Raw genomic sequence first — 18379 nt, 5'->3', positions numbered from 1 at the left:
ATAAATTGGCTCTCTTGTGTGTACTTAGACAATATTTGCGTTAAAGATCACTTTTACAGGAGGATAACATCAAGTTATACAAAAAAACCTTCAAACTTTATAAACAAATAACTTCATAAAATAAAATTGATATGCTACTGACAAAAATTACACATTTGAAGAGGCAAAACGTTAATAAATATTGTGAAGAATTCCAAATATTTAATTATTGAGGAGATAAAATCTAACTATAAAGTGACTACGTTTGAATGTGGGCATAAAAGACGGATTGCAACATTCATAATTTTGTTGCAAAGTTATAAGTCAAATTCTTTATAAGACTCAGAGTATAATTGATTATAGACATTTAGTTTATATTGTTTATTTATTTAATCAAGCAATTTAAACCCTCATTTAAATTCCCCTCTTCCTAAAATAAAGAATCTTACGAACAGCAAAGTTAGTTGATTGCTACTATATATAAATTCTTTAATAGGTATTTGTAAATCTTGTATATTTTTTTAATGAAGTAGCATTTATGTTAGATAGTCAAGTTATAGCTTCAAGAAAATTAATTAAAGAGTGGAACGGTGTGGAAAATTATAGGATATCTTTTTTTGCTACATTAATTATTATTCCTGTAATTGGGTGTAATTGCTTTGAACTTTTGTAGATAAAAAAACTAAAATGTATTTATATTTTTTTTTGTTTTTTAAATTGGTTTATGAATTTTTTGGAAAAAAAATCCAAAAATCAAAATTTTTCAAATCAAAAATCCACAGCTGCTCAAAAAGAAAATTTCAAATATTCCATTTCTTGAAAAAAAATTCAATAAAAATGTTAAATTTTTCAATTTTCTTCGAAAAAAATGCAGAAATTCACGGGAAATAATTTTTTTTTTGGAAAAAAACTTTCAAAAATTATATTTCTGAAAAGAAATTTCAAATATCTACAGTTATTCACAAAAAATTTATTTTATTGAAAAAAAGCTGATTCTACCTATTGAATTTGACAGTGTTAAAATACCTTAGTATGGCAAAACTTTGCATAATAATCATAGTTATTAGTTTTGTCATTTTTTTTTTAAGTAGAGGTTGCGAGTGAAGAAAACCCCCTTCGAGATGGTATCTTTTATGTGGGGGAAAATATCACCTAATATTCCAGGAAAATCATAATTTCTAATTTGTCAAATAACAATGTTGAGTTCCTGATCATATTTACAATATATCAGTTGATTACTATATAAGAACTATTTTCATCACGTTCTTTATATAATATTTAAAAAGCCCATCCTCGAAAGTATTCATACATTATGCTTAAAATAGAATGCAAAGGCTCATTAAGTGAACATATATTTTCCACTCAGTCTTACCCAGGGGCGTCCAAAGGGGTATTCAATGGGCATTTGGATATTAATATGAGTAGGAATGCCAATCATGCTGTCTGTTACTTTTTGAACGGTTTAAGGGTCTGAATGGGAAAAAATGAAGCAATTAACGGAAAAAGTATTTAATTATTTACCCGCTCATTTCTTTGTTTATTTTTATTGTTCTCCAAAGACATCTTCTACACTAAGAGTCCACAGTGACAAGTTTGAAACAAATAACACCTTTTTCAAATTTAATTAGTACTATTTTATCTGCTCAAAACGCTGAAGATCTCACCAATTATACTATATATCTAACGACAAAATATCTATAAATTCACTCATGGGAAGAAAGGGTTGTTTAAGTGTACCCGACATCTCACAAGGCTCTCGGGAGACACTATTCTCTTCAACTCAATGAGCGTAGGTTCGTGTCCAGGTCATTCCTAGCGAAAGAAATATACTTTATGTATATGGATTTCACACAAGATTCCTATGTCAGATGGAGTAAATGTAATATTATATTCTTTACTCATACTTAATCAATGCAACTCCATCTGACCAATTAAAGGAAAACATTTTTTGAAAAAATACACACTGTATAAAAGTTTGAGAACTCCTGACAGAGAGTATGATTCAATAGCTTTGATTGAGCCTTGATAGAAGAGTGTGCATACATTTTTATCAATGTGTAATTTGTATCAAGGGAAACTCCTTCAATTGATTGGATTAAGCCACCATTGTGTAATTTGGAATGTTGGTTGATATGTTACGAGAATTAGGGGGAGGAGAAGGATGGTATGTACTCATAGTATAATATTGATGCTTCAACCACTAATGATTATGTACTTTTCATCATTATTATTGGGTTTTGTATATAAACAAAAAGAAACATTGCATTAAGACTTTTATGTAAGTAGTTATTTATTCTCATTGCTTACTTACTTAATTTAGTACATATACAGACATGCAAACAAATATTGTGCTTACACATTTCGTGACTCTCAAATAAAACAAATCTTTCTGTATACAAATATGTACACGTAGTAGTTCGAAACTAGAGTTATAAATTATAACTATATCAAAAGAGAAAATATTTATAAGTATAATAATTCATATATATTTACGTAGAGTGCGGACACCAAATCTAATTATGATTTTATCCCCTTATTTTTAATTGTGAGGTTTTATTACGCAATTAAACGACAGTTGAAACAAAAATAAACAAGTTTTGTTTTTATTCCATGCCTCTAAGTGTAAATATATTGGAGCAAGAAGTAAAAATGCAGCCCTTGTAAAATATCATGTGTGCGAGTATCATAGACTAACTGACTGTCCAGACTGCCTTGAACATCAAAAAGCAGCCCATTACATTCACATACGAACATGAAAAATCTTCTGGAGCAACAATATGGCTGACTTCTAGCCTGCATCCCTGACCTCCATCACCCCGATTTGGCAGTTTGAGGAGTCTTGAAGAAAAATGTATCTTGCACCTCTCATCCAAGTGCTTCCATCTTGGTAAAGTTGACCGGCATGGTGAGGCTGTTAGTTCTTATGAAGAAAGAAGGCATATTGAATAAAAAATAGTACTAAATTTAGCGGTTAATCATTTTACAAATTGTTTTTGAGCTGTCTTTTCTTGATTCCATAAAAATCACGTTTTTCGTGATTTAGTCATGCTATTCTATACATACATGTCTTGAGTTCGACAAATATCTAATTTATATTCGTCTAATTGTAACTTGGTATTTTCATTGGTTATAAAAATAAACATGTGCATTAAATTCAAAAAATCCCTCAATTAATCCCCGATCTGACACGTATACGGCAACATTGTTGATCAGTCCACGTAACCTCTTATTAGTACTATGCTTCAAGCAGTACATGTCAAAATTTCATATCATTCTGATCATTAGTCTAGCGGATACAGTCGAGCGAATTTTTTTTTCCTTACAACTTTTTTTGTTCGAGAAGACTATCTTTACATATTTTTTTTTTTTTTTTTTTCGTACTTTGTTCGATACCAAAAAGAGGGGGCAAAAAGATGTTGGCCGTGAAGTCAAACATTCTAAACAGTCCCATATTACAACCCAAATGTAATAATACACGCCCAGTTCAAACTATATAAGTAACTATACAAAAAAACCGTTTGAGTCTACAATGGAGAGTATTAAAGAAACTACCCTCCTCTTCAAAAATACTGTATCCGTATCCAACAACTATACATACCCTTACAGCAGAGTAATTTCCTTCTCAAAGGTTTAGACTTTCCAAGTCTACACCTGTACATCACACCTGACTATCAAAGAAGTGTATAATCTATTTATTTTTTTTGTCAGCTTCCCATTTTTCTACTTAATTTCTCCATAAATGTGTTCTTAAGAAAGTTGATTGATTAAATTCTAATTATATTTCGTTAAGCGTTATCAATTTCTAACAATTATTGAATTAAATAACTCCATAGTTGGGCACCAATGACTTTTGGCTTCGGTTTCTGTTTTGTTTTTCGGATGAAAGGTTTTTTTAGATACCATAAAAGTAGCGACGTCATAGATATTGGCATTATTTATTCATTTAATGGACACTTTCGTTACCAATAAATCAATCAAATTAAACATAGAGTATATTAAACATAGACATCTAGGATAAATATCTTAAAAATGGAAATATTCGATGAATGAAGATTATACAGTGGTGAAAAAAAGCACATTATAGATGGCAGAGGAACATAGTGATTTAATAAATGCCAAATGACACTATATAATGAATGGATGTTCCTTTCTAAAAATAGGAAAAACTTGACCCCACTTTAAAAAAAAATGTCCGTGATTTGGACATAAAAGAAAATGTAATAGGCATTAGATAATGGACATAAAAGTCGTTGTTGATCACTTTCTTTCTTTTTCTTTATTATTAGTTACTTTTGTTACTATTGAATAAAAAGTTTGGCAGCCTAATTTTATTCATTGTAGCCATATGAAAAGTATTGATAAAAAATAAAACTACTGGGAACTCAAAATCCTTTCCATACTTGTTAGGGCTCCTTTTAAAGAAAAATGAAAGTAAACAAGTTTATATTATTCGCGGATAGGTATCTAATAATACAAAATAATAAAATAAATGCACAGAAAGTTAATTAAACCTTTGTCATGTTTATTATGACACCATAAAAGTGAAAAGTAATCATATATGTATAATATATCTAGTATTTACCTTTTTAGTAAGGGGATTTCGTTGGTCACTCGGAGAGGGAACATGAGTTAAATTAAATTACAATGGAATTACGCAGACTAATGAAGAACACGCTCTAGAGAAATTAACCTTTTGCACTCAATGTGTGTAGGTTAGTGTCTCGGTTGTTCCTAGAGAAGGAAGTATACTTTATTTATAATGACTTCAAAGACAATTCCTATGTCAGATGGAGTGAATGTAATATTTACTTAAACTTAATCAGTACTCCTCCATGTGCCCAAAAATAAAGGGACATTTAAAATTTTTTACATACAACAGTAGAGATGTATGAAATATGACCTACCGCTTGGTAAAAAACAAAACGAAAATCAATATGGTAATTCAGACAATTTGAATAATGTTTTTGAGGACAGCTGCATAGCTCTCCTTGCAAAAAGAACCTATGAGTTAAAGAAAGGAATATAAATCCCACTTTGTATATTGCAATGATATTGGTAGGAATTTCTCCGATGTCAATCTTCAATAGTACTCCGAGCACATATAAATCCCTGGCAAATCTTCAGTATTACTCTACGTCAGTGGTTCTCAAATGGGGGTACGCATACCCCTTGGGGTAATCGTAAAATATTCTTTCAAAATCTCATGTGGGATATAACTCAGGGGCATCCATAATTAAGAAATTCTTCTTTTTTAATATAAAATGTTATATATGACACTTAATTTAATTTTTGTGAATATGTATGGATTTTCAAATAATTCTCTGAAAATTTTAATATTTAAAAAAAAAATTACAAAAAATTTTTAATACTTCGAAATTTTTTTCAAAAAATTTTATCAAATATATTTTTTTTCCATCAAAATTAAGTTTTTGTGGACAGTTGTAGATTTAGAATTTTTTTAATCAAACTTAATTTTTTTGAGAATAAATATGGATTTTTGAAATTAAATTTTGTAAGAATAGCTATGAATTTTTGAAATTTTTTTACAAAAAAATATTTTGAATTTTTGAACGTGTTTTTCGAAAAAATTTAATAATTTTAATTTTTTTTCGTAAAAATTTTAATTTGTGGATTCTTTTGAAGAAAAATCTAAACACCAAGCCTCCAGAATATATTTCTGCGGACGCCCCTGTCATTGAAGCTAAAATGTTTGTACTGGTAAGGAGGTACTTGTGTTGAATAAATATTTTACAAGTTGTGGATTATTAAAAAAAAGGGATGAGAATCCCTGCTCTACGTCATTTATGAGCACACACTCGTGTTTATTATATACTTAGATGTTCTCTCCTCTAGAATCAAAGAATAATGATAACGGCTTTGGAAAATTTAAAATAAAACAATCTTTACATTCCCTATTAGAAAAAAAATTTATAAAAATTTAAATACCTATATATACTAATCAGAAACTTTTGTTAAGAGCAACTTACAAATAGAAAAAATATGGGCATTTAAAGAGAAAATTTGGACATTTTCTTATTTTATTTTAAATAGAGAGAAATTTATTTTCTAAAAAAAAATAATTATATGAAACAAGGGGACACACAATTTATTAAATAAAAGGCCATAGGTAGACTGGTTCTGAGTCATTCTAAAAATCAAATGGTGATAATTTTTTTTTTAAAAAAGGCCTTATAGATTTATCATTAACCCAGGCCCCGCTCAGAAACAATCAGAGAAATCGAGTGACTTTTTTTACTCCTCTATGTTTATCACGCAACCTTTCAAATATAAAGAAACCTGGGCCTAAATCAGTTAGAATAATTATTAAATAGTTGTTTAAAACGGTGCACTGCTTAAAAAAAGCTAATTATGTTTTAAGCAATGAACTGGTTAAGGGAAAAGAAACAAAAAAAAACGACAACTAACAACAAATTTATAGTATATATTTTTTTGTAAGTGAGATAACGTCTTGTTATCTTTCTCGAAAGACCAGAACGTAGTAAGATTTAAGTAATTAAGTTAATAATCCATACAATTACATTTCAAAATCCAATCTCCCGTACTTTATATATATTTTATATTGAGGGAATCCACAGTACAAACATCAATACTAATTTTTGATGGCAACAAAATATTGATAGCAAAAATTAACTTAGAGATGGCAAACGAGTGACATGTAAAAGCTAAATAATTATAATATCAATTTATAATACCACGACGAATATTATTATTATTATGTTGTTGTTTTATTTTTATTTTTGGGGGGGGCATTGGTTTTGATTACTTATTTTTTTTTTTTGTAAAAAAAAAATATTAATTTTTTTGGGATAAGAATTTGATATTTGATTTAATTTGGACAAAAATTTAAAAAATTAAATTTCAAACATTGTATTTTTTTGGAAAAAAATTCAAAAATCCACAACTATGCACAAAAGTAAAATTTTTGGAAAAAATTTAAAGAATCTACAGGTGCTCATAAAAAAATTAAATTTTTTGGGAAAAATTTCAAAAATCCATAACTACACACAAAAAAAAAAAAATTTTTTAAATAAAAATTTCAAATCTTAATTTTTTCTAAAAAAATTTAAAAAACCACAACTACTCACAAAAAAAAAAAAAAATTTAGAAAAAAATTGCAAAAATTGAACTTGCAGTTTTTTTTTTTTTTTTTTTTCAAATATTAAATTTTTTAGTAAAACGCTTAAATTCCTTCATTTGGGGAGGTCTACATTCCCTCCAGCCCATTCTCTTTAGACGTCCCTGAGTTTATTTTCCTTTCAACTATTTGCATTGATTTTTATAAGTTGACTCTTATATGATTTAAAGCAGATACTCTACGTATCATGAACTCAAAAAAAGTATTACATAGGATAATTTTTTTTATTAATTTATATAAAATAAGGACCTTTGTTTAGAGTTCCTGTCTTTTCATACTCAATCTTGGATTATTATATTGATAAAATTATCAATTCAATATATATAATAAATAATAACTAAAAGTTGATGACAAAAAAAATACACAAGACAACCCTAGTCGGGAGGGTTAGATCGATAATGGATAATTTATAATCAGAGCCATTGATGGAACTTCAAAAGCTGAAATGAGGCAGGATAAAAAGACCGATAAAGATCGGTAATAGCACGTACTCAGAAATGTATTAAGTGGACTTCAGTCTTTTTTTAGATCAATCAAACACTACTAACAGCTATCATAATATCATAAAAAACATATATTTGTATGTTTTTAATTTTTTCCCTGTCCATTTTGACAGTTGAGAGTGGATAAAAAAGCTGGGCGTGCACATCCATAAATAAAATGGATAATATGTGGATAAATACAATTGAAATGTAGATATTCAAAAATATTTAAAGCTCGGAACATTTAAAAAGATGAAGAAACACTCAACTTCCTGGGTTTACAACTTAAATTCTAAACAACATAAATTATGAACAGCAGGGGGGGGGCTTTGTTTTTTGAATTTGTTTAAAATATATAATATGATTGAATTCTCTTTTTTTAGAAAGTAAACCTTAAACGAAAGTTCCTTCATTTGAGGGGGGCATAAGGTCCCTCTAGCACTCTCCCCCTGAGATACCCCTGAACATTGAAACTTCTATCCTGAATTGCAATCAAAAGTTACTGTGACTAAAAAGAAAATTCAATTTAAGATGTCCTATATTTATCTAAATACAATCAAAATGTTGAAAGTAAAGAGTGTCCAAGGCAAGAAACGACAAATGAGAATAAAAAATATCACATCCAATTCTGATAGTTTAAAAAAGTTTTCTGCATGAAGGTGATCTATGTATCACATTATTGTGAAGGATGTGAATTTTATAGATACAGTTTTAGTCACGTTGTGTTGCAAAAGTCCCATCCCTAGTCATTGAAACTATTTTTTTTAATCAAGGCTGTGTGAATGGATGAACGATATTAATACATGCTATTTATTTCAACTGTTTATAGTCTCTTTCCTTAGAGTCTCTCTTGTTCAAAGGAGTGGGAATAAGCAATTTTAGTTGTTTTTAAGGGTTTAAAGAACACTTTGCCGAATGATTCTTTACCAAAAGAACAATATGCCGAAAATTAAAAATAAATTTTATGATGATTCATACCGCAATCTAATTATGATGAAAATCGGTCGTTAGACAAAATTGAATACGGTATTTTGGCTTTCAGTCAAGTGCCCGGGTACGGTTTTTAACACATTTAACATTTTAATTAACTAAAAGAAAGGAAACTGCTTTCTTTTTAACTCATCAAAGAATTTAATGGAAAACCTGTGATTTAGTTACTGTAATTAAATTTCTCATTTACAATATTTTTTTTTTTTGTAATTAACACACAATAGTTGATTAATAAGTCGTCAAATTGTTCTTTTTTATTCATTTTAAATTATTATTAATAATCTAATAAAAATATTCTTCAACAATAGTTGTTATTTAATATTCATTAGATTCTTTATTCTTCGAAGAAAAAAAAATTGTGACGGGGAATGAAATTACATCAAAAATGTACCAAGACTCTTATGAAGTTACCTACGTCGTTCAAGGGGCTACCTCATTTAAATAAAAATTTACAGTTCCATTTTTATGCTAATTTTCCCTTGATCCGTTTTCTGAATGTTAATTAGTTGAATTTGACTTAGCTCTTGTTCAATTTTGAACAATTCCCAACTATGATTGAATCATAGTTCTCTAGATGAAAGGAATTAGTTAATGATGGGCCTTACTTTGTTTGCTTGTATTTAAAAAAGGTTTGCAATATACAATAAAGGTTAATAACGTCCCTACATTCAAGTTGGTAAAAACACATGTATATACTTAAACGTCAGCTGAATGATAAAAGTTAATTTATAAAAACGACACATTTATATACAGCAATTTATTTTCCATTAATTGAGAATCCTGGTGCCAAAGTTTTCGGAGAATTGTAAAGTATTCCCCCTCCCACCTTAAAGTTTGAATAATTGAAAAGCAATGTTTGTATTCTTTTAACATATTTCTTAATTAAAAGTTGGTTTTTTTTTTCAGATTTTTGAACCCACACTTTTTCTTTACTTTAAAAAGAATGGCTTGGCAAGCTCTTAATGTGTAAAATAAATAAAAATTATATGGTTCTTACCTCTTTATAATTAAGCCAAATTATTTTCTCTGATAAACAAATATACATAACAAATATATTTACAAAATAATGAAGTCATCTATTATGGAAACTACATAAGATTGTTCAAAAGTATGATAACTTTAAATGGTTTTTATATACTGAAAAAACGAAAGGTAATCCCCTAAATAAATAATTTAATTTATCATTACCCTGAAATACTTCAATTTGCAAAGAATTAGTAGTTTGATATTTTTTAGCCAAGCACCATACTCTGAAATAATTTTTGGTTTAAGAGTGTTTTGAATGTTGGACACTTACTTGATACGAATGTGAGACGTCATATAATAAAAACCCAAGGGGAACTCTTAGAAACCCCTGAATCCAAGAAAAGCTTTTTAATCTATTATGTCATAATAGTACCTCAATTTGCAAGGAATTTTTTTATTTATGAATATTGTAGCTTAGAAAACAAAGTTTTGGTTTACGTGTATTTTAGATATTGAGCAGTTTTTTCTTCAGCGAATATGAAACTTAATGATAATATATTGGTTGGAAAAAAGGATACTTCTACATATTCCTGTATTAAAAAAAAGGTTGTTCCTTCACAATACAGTTTCCTTGATGTAGTCAGTCCAAATCATATATCCGTACAATAAGACCAGGCCTTTCTAATTGCAAATAAAGTTGTACTAAAAAAAGTAATAAGTAGGAAATAATTTAGGTTTTAAACCAATATTAACCAAACGAAAGGAATCATTTAACTTAATCTAAAACTGGGCCACTTAAAACTATGGCAGGATCACATTTATTCTGCGAGTCACTAGTCGTACATGTATACATTCATCATCAGTATTCTTGGGATTAGACATCTTTATCATTACATTCGATGAAATAGTAATACATTTATGCTTTTGAAGGAAACTCTAAGTTAATTATGGTTTACAAACAGCACTTCTCTGACATTGATATTACTCGTAGTCCAAGATAGGATTTCCTTAATTTGTCAGCTAGCTTTTTTTATTTAAGTGAAAGAATTTACAGACTATATCGTATACAAATCTATAATCCATGTAGGGAAACGAAGAGACCGTAATCAATATTTCTAATTGGTAGCGGTCCTTTTTTGTCCGCTAGGGAGCGGTGAATAATTACTCCATAACTAACTAAACAGCCTGATTTTCACTGAATTAACAAAGCAAAATTCTGCAAAGGGAAGAAAAAGTTGCATACTGCAGAAGGAACGATGATAAAAATGATATAGTGACGTCATCTATGCTATAATAAAAAATTATATCTTGCGTGGTAAAAAAGATATCCCTTCCACCATGAATCAAGCTTATAGGCGCGTTTTGCTATTTTTTTATCTTGAAAATATATTTAAAAGAACAAAAAAAAATACATATTCTGGATTCAATTATATGCCTTGTATTCAAATTTTTGTGGGATGAGTTAAGTTACCCAAGAGTTTTAGCTATAGATTAAAATTTTCATTTGATTTAAAAGACATATATAGCCTGATATAGTATTTCAAAAAAAATATGTCCATTTCTCATTACTTTAATTTGACGGAAAATTTTACCAACTCCAAGTGCAATTTGCAACACACTTAAAAGCTTAATAAGAATAACTTGTTGATAGAAATTGAGGATAATTCCTTGAAGAATAAGAATGTTATCTAGGATTAATTTTCAAGAAAAAATATTATAGATTGCTTTTGTGTTGACCTGGCACAAGTGTATTATCTCAACTAGAGATGGCACGATTCTAAAAAAAAACCGATGCGATTCTAGTATAAATTCACAATGTCGTTTTCCGATTTTTTATATTTTAAATAATAGTTAAAATATATCATTTTATATGAGGGACATCCACAGTTTTTGGAATTTTTTTGAAAAAAAAATTTAAATCATAAATTTATCTAAAAAAGAAATTCAAATCAACAGTTTTAATAAATAATCTTTTTCATAAATCCACAAATATTCAGTATTCACAACAAACTAATTTTTTTGGGGAAAAAATCAAAAAAAAAAAAAAAAATTAAATTTTGTATTTTCAAAAAATTAAATATCTTTGAAAAATTTCAAAAATCTATAGATATTCATCAAAAAAAAATCACCAAAATTAAGTTTCTAATATAAAAATTTTAGAAACAAAAAATTCAATTATTACATTTTGTATTAAAAAGCATAAAGTTCCTTAATTTGGAGTGTGTTGGATCTATTATTTTCTTTTTTCATAAATTATGAAGTAATAAATCGTTAAATACTCCGAATAAATAAGAATCGGAATCCAAATTAAACTTTATTTTCGGGATGCCGATTCTGATTCCAGAATAAACACCGATTCCTGATTCCGATTAATCGTACCATCAATAATATCAACACGCACAAAAAAAAATTCTTTAATAATAATTGTCAAAAAATAATTATATGAATAATAATAGTTATGACACTTATGTAGAGGAAACTGTCATTAATTTAATGTATGATCAAAAGACTCTGTTTGCAAAAAAAAAGAAAAGGCTTTTCTTAAGAATGTAGAAAAGGCTTATCTTGAGATCATAAAAAAACCTAAATAGGAGAAATTTATCCTCTTCTGATATCAGAGCAATATATTATCATTAAATGACCATATATATGACATAACTAACAATCTATGAACATTGTAGTACGTACATACATTTAAAGTGCATATCTGGACAAAGAATAAAGAAGAAAACTAAATTAGGGCAAAATGAGCTCATCAAATGGTGAGGCTATATGTATTTGTATATAGAATAAAAACTGCAGTCTATGTGGACAACAGCGTATATAGGAATTATATAGAATTAAATTAATTTTTTTGGAAAATAAAATTTCAAAATCCAGAGATTTTGAAACTAAAATTAAATTTTTCGGAAATAAATTTCAAAAATTCAATGTCAAATATTAAATTATCAAAAAAAAAAGTTATATTTCTTCGGTAAAAATTTCAAATATAACAGTTTTTAGTATAAAATTACCCAAATCCATGTCTAGTCTAATATGAAAAAATAACGATAAAATAACCTATATTATGAAAATACGTTGCAATGAATGAATGATTGGAAATGTGTTTTCTTATATGAGTAAGAACAACATTTAAATACAAACACTATTAGAAATCATTAGAAGGGGAAAATTCAAACAATTAATCAACGTGATTCCGAAAAAAATAATTAAATGTATGAGCGAAAAAAAAGAAGAATTTAATAGAAAAAAAATACATACATACAAAATATATTCCTTTTGTAGATTGATTAATTGAATGAGTGAGCATGCTTCCAATATGCCTTTAAGATAAAAAATGATGTGGAAATGGGATAAATTAATATAATTTGTAAAATCAGGGCTGTTTTTAGGGTGAGCAGAGTCTGAAGAAAATTTTGAGTCTTTTGAAAATCAGAATATAATTTTGAATTTCGCCAATGAACTTTTTAGCTTTATAGAAAAAACTAAAATACGTAGACTTGATAGTTGTTAATACATAATGATGTAAATCTGGTGTGTTTTACGCTGGCCCGTTTTTTTGGAATTGGTAGTCTGAAGAAGGAATCTTCTTTTCCTTAGCAGTTGTCATTATTATTTAATTCCTATGGAGTGAATGTCCTTCCTAAATAGATTCAAAACCTGATTGAACATTCGTGTGTGCTCATAAAAGACAGAGCGTAACCCTGAGGTTTTGTTGCGGAGTTATAATTGTAAGTCCTTTTTGGACTCAGAGTAGAATTAGTGATCGATGTCGGAGTAATACTCACAAAATTCCTTGTTTATATCCTTGTTTCCTTCTTCCCTTGCCACAGCGGATTATAGCTGATCTAATAAAGCAGACATGAATAGTATTTTTCTCTCCTAATAAACATCATTGAAATTGTCAGGGTTACCATATTGATTTTCAGATTCTATTCTTTAAAGATGCCCACTATACACTTGATTAATTATTATTAATACAAAAAATGTACCCCCTGTGGGCCATCCAATCAAGTGCATGTCTGGGTCAGACGCCCCTGGCTAAAATCCGTACTTTGTACATACAATATATAATAGTTGAAATCATTTGAAGTCATCATATTATCCATTTGGATATCATGATGTGGAATTTAGAAATTATTATCTGAAATCGTATATTTGTTTATTTCTTTAATTTTAATTAAATTAATTTGCTATTTTACAGAGTGCGATTTCTTTGACGAATGGAGTGGAGATTGGTTCTTCCCAGGAGAAAGAGATGCACATGCAATTACAAATAAATCCCTCGGAACATTGGGAATATGTATCGAAATCCGAGAGAATGAGTTCTTTCTGGTCTATGATGAGTATAGCTTAAAACTATATATTTTTAATTGAATAAATCCTTCATGATAAAAAAATCCTTGTCAATTTCAGAGCTCTGTCCTGTTATAAATGTATAAAAATCTATGATCGGCATCCGAATGTACTTCAGTTTCAAGAAGGTAAAGTAAAATACTAGGTTATGTGAATTTATGTAAAAAGGTTCCCAGATTTATGGTATTTTAATCATCATGAATTACAATACTCATTGGTTTTATAAAATCTACGCAGTAAATGACATCTAGATTTGTTTATAAGAAATACTATTATCATGGAATTTAAATAAAATGAGTTTAGAAAATACATACGGATACTTATAGTCAGACCTGTCGCCAGACTTTGCCCTTAGGCATGGCCAATGTCTTCGTTATATTCATATTGATACAATAGTGTTTACTTTCATTTTTTTAAATCCAAAGTATTCCAATGTAAGACTTAGAGCTCACTCCCGTCGTGTTTATAAACTACATATACACTTGTTTCAGTATTTCATTCATTAATGTTTATCTAAAGGCCTACTAAAGATTTCAGCTGTTCTTGATTTTTATTAATAAAAAAAGTTGAGCTCCTGAGGTTTCGATGACTTTTAAAACTTCCGTTTATCCATTTTTCTAAAAAAAAATTTAAAAAAAAGAAGTTGAGTGACGACATCAAGGACTAAACATTATAAGTTTCATTACTGATATGCAGGACTAAACCAAGACTGAACTGGACGGGACTGCAGTCTTCCGTCCTAAATTAGGACTGACACAAAACTAGTTTATCAAATGTATATTTATTCAAGTACGGATATTGTTCTATATGTACTCTCTTTTTTCGAAATATGTTGCAAATATATACTCCATGCAAATACTAGAAGATTAAACAAACAATGGGCATTCTTCAAATGACTACGTCTAAAGGAGAGGTCGACTACCTTTGGAGCTTCGTTATACATATAATTTTGTATAAAATTAAATATCCATCTTAACTTTGTTCTACGTGAAAATATTCAATAAATTTCATACTTTAATATTGTTGGTACTAATGCTAAATTACACTCCTAATGGTTAACAAAACTATATTATGTAGAAGGAGTAGCCCCCCTTTAGAAAATTAACTTGGATATAGAATTCATATTAATATAAGTATCAAATATTGGGTTGCTACTTTGATAGACGAAATATCCAGTAACATAGTTCACTTATAAAATATAGAAAAATTATATTAAATAAAAAATAAAAGCAATTAAAATAGCCACCTCCCCCCACCCCCAGCCCACCCTCTGCAGACATCCCTGGGATCTGTTATAAAACTGGACTGGACCGAATAAATAAGGACCAACACAAATATATTCCAGATTACTAACTTTTACGTAATTCACGTACCTATCAATTATATATATTTATTTAGGAAGAGGAGTAAAATTTTATGTCTAAACGCATTGTTTTGTCATTTTATTATTTTTCCACTTACAAATACATGTTTTGTATGTCCAGGGACCTCCATGTACCAATGTATTTCAACTCTTTGTAAATTGAAAACAAATATCCAAATAACATAAGCAAGTGGTTAATTACTCTTTTGTCCAATGTATATGTTTAATCCAAGTTTGTCTATCGTCTCCTACTTTAAAGCATTTTAGAAAACACAATGTAATTCATATAATCATTATGAACACTTTTTATAAGTATCTACGAATGTTTCTCTCTCGTGATCCTGGGATTTGTCGGAGTTAAATCCCTACAGGAAATCCTGAATCTAATGATTTTATTATTAACTCTGTAATATAAGCTTCAATTAAATAAATATAATATATATTAAAAATTACCTAGTTAATCCTTCAGTGTTTTTATATTAGCAACGAGCGTGATTAGCCTAAGCTCAGTGTGTCATATTAAAAAAAGAAAAAAAAGTGGATACATTGAAAATTCGGGACTGGTCTGAGACTGTAATGATTTTTAATGGAATAAACTAATTCGCTTTGGATGGGTCTCATTTAAAATTCAATCTAGACGGATTCTACATGCAGATGAATTGTTGAAAATGTCAATTGTGCTTCAAAACTGGGGACATCGACCTGGAATAACGTCATGTGATGATTAATAAGTAGCATAAATCATATTTATACAGGTCATAAATCAGGTGGAGAAGGGAAAAAATCGGTCCATAGATTGATACCAGAAAATCTGTCTACTATTTGAAAACGATTTAATTTGGGTTTACAGTATGAGATCACGTTCCGGACCGAAAAATCTGTCTAGAAAAAGTGACTTAGGACCGAACGGGATACAAAATTCGTTCTTAGACCGAGTCCAAACCCATCTGGTTCCCCACCGGATATCGCCTTAAAACTGACGACTACCTTAACACAGTCAAGAAGAAAGTAGTTCCCTGGCTCTGGAAATTGTCCACCAAGAGGTCCTGGTACCGGGACTCATAGAAACTCTGAACCCGCCACAACCTTGGTTGTTTTTTATTGTTCTCAGTGTTATTTTGAATCAGCATGAATAAAGAAGCCGAAGGAGTAACAAGTGTTGTAAAGGTGGTTGAGATCAGGGCTATAGCGGGCCAAAAGTATCAAAAAAGAGTACAAAAGAGTCTTGCTACGAAGGAGATGGGTTTCTTTCATGGCTAGTGTCAAAAGTGGCCTCTCCACCCTCACCCACTCTCTTGATTGCTCTTTGGACAGTATGAAATCCCGATATCTTTTGATTGGGCACTCAGATACATGAGGGGATTGGCCTGGGCTGTTTTCTTTAACTCCTCCGGGAACAATTTGTCATTTTAAAAAGAACACTTCTTCCTCTTCTACATTTCGGACTTGGTGACAGCGTAGACGGTGTTTCCTGTTGGCGCCCAACTGTATACGAATGAAAATTCGTAGATACAGTGCAAGTTTCATTTTCTCGACTTATACGTAAGCTAAAAAGATCAAGTTTGTTTTGTTTTGTAACTATTTGTTTATGCTTTAATATATCGGTAGATGAATTAATTGGAATTGCTCTACTTTCATTTATTTTTGAATTAGTAAGTGTTCATATTTCAATGGGCCACTCCGTAATTGTCAAATATGAATAATTATACCTAATAGTTGATTCATGTGAGGTAAAAATATCGGCTTGCTGTATTTTTTTCTCCTGGCCACGATATATCTCTTAATCAAAAGATACCAACTTAATGAATCACTTGGTAGATTTTTGAATGACTAAGTATAAAATAATGTGAATGATTCAAGCAGAGGGTTAAATCATTTATTACATATATTTATACTACTCCTTCTAAACGCTACTAGATGCAAAAGTATTCAAACAAAACCGCATTTTTCTTGTTTATTTCAAAGTAATAATGACTCATAAAATATATGCTGATATTAACTTATGCACGAGTATTTAGGCAAATATTTTAATAATTAAATAGGAATAAAGAAGTTCATTAGAGTAGCCTTATTCAAAAAGCAAATATTAGGAATTGAAGATACGTATTCAAAATACAAGGCGTTTACTTAATTCTGACGCACTTTAGATGGATGAAACTTTTTTGCATTCATTACTCAACAATTGATATTTTGACATAATATCGTACAAAGAATATTAAACTCGTATTTTATTCAATATGAAGGCCTTACAGAGTGAGGACCCAAAACTTGCAGTAGAATTTAATTACAATTTGATCCCCATTATTTTGAATTGTAAGGTTTGAAACAAAAATAAATCAGTTTTGTTTCTATCTCATGTCTTTAGTGGTAACATTGTCGGAGAACCAATATCAGCTGCACCGGTGACAGTTCAGAGAAGGCTGCGGAGGCAGTTAGCATCCCCACCCGAAAAGCTTACGACATCAATAAATCAATTACAGTCGCATTCAGTCCCATATAGCCTAGAAGAACCAAAACTTGAGTAGCGACAATTATAGGCTACATCCGTTTGATCTTACTCCAGCCCTAACCCCAAACTACTGTACTTTGCAGTTTGGGGTGTCTTGGAGTCGAATATCTGCCGCTCCTGTCATTCAAATTTAGACTCTTACTGAGCTGCGGTTATGACAGTATGTACGCCATGGACACAACCTCATTTTCAAGAGCGTGATGAGGCTCTTATTACTTGTGAAGGAAAACATTTCGAATGAAAAATTTAACTAAATATATTATTGTTTTTTCTTGATTCCATAAAAATCATATTTTTTGTTATTTAGTTATACAACTGTAAGTTTCAAGTTTCCACCCATTATCTCTTAATAAAGGGCTTGCAATAGCCCTTTAGGTCACAAGCAGACCTTGATAAAATCATTTCTCTCAATTTTTGTCCTTAACTCATTTATTCGTTCCTGAAGAACACTCTAATTTGGTGCGTCTTTAATACTGACCCTGCCCTCAATACTCGCCCATATGCTGTAATCATTGGGTTAGAGATCTGATCAAGATGGATTCCAAAAGTGTTTGAGCAGTCATTCAAAAATTATGGAT

At 29.5% G+C, this 18379-nt stretch overlaps 1 protein-coding gene across 2 annotated transcripts in view; it reads left to right on the top strand.

Moving 5' to 3' along the window:
* LOC121114617 (uncharacterized) overlaps positions 1 to 18379 on the top strand; it is a 48417-nt gene that overhangs the window by 17286 nt on the left and 12752 nt on the right. For both annotated transcript variants that reach the window (XM_040708641.2, XM_040708642.2), the window contains exons 2-3: positions 13778 to 13919; positions 13990 to 14057. In XM_040708641.2, coding sequence (XP_040564575.1) covers positions 13778 to 13919; positions 13990 to 14057 — 210 coding nt within the window. The remainder of the gene's footprint in view (positions 1 to 13777; positions 13920 to 13989; positions 14058 to 18379) is intronic.

Source organism: Lepeophtheirus salmonis, chromosome 3, assembly GCF_016086655.4.
Source record: "Lepeophtheirus salmonis chromosome 3, UVic_Lsal_1.4, whole genome shotgun sequence".
Taxonomy (NCBI): domain Eukaryota; kingdom Metazoa; phylum Arthropoda; class Copepoda; order Siphonostomatoida; family Caligidae; genus Lepeophtheirus; species Lepeophtheirus salmonis.
This window is presented reverse-complemented; position numbering and strand designations above follow the sequence as displayed.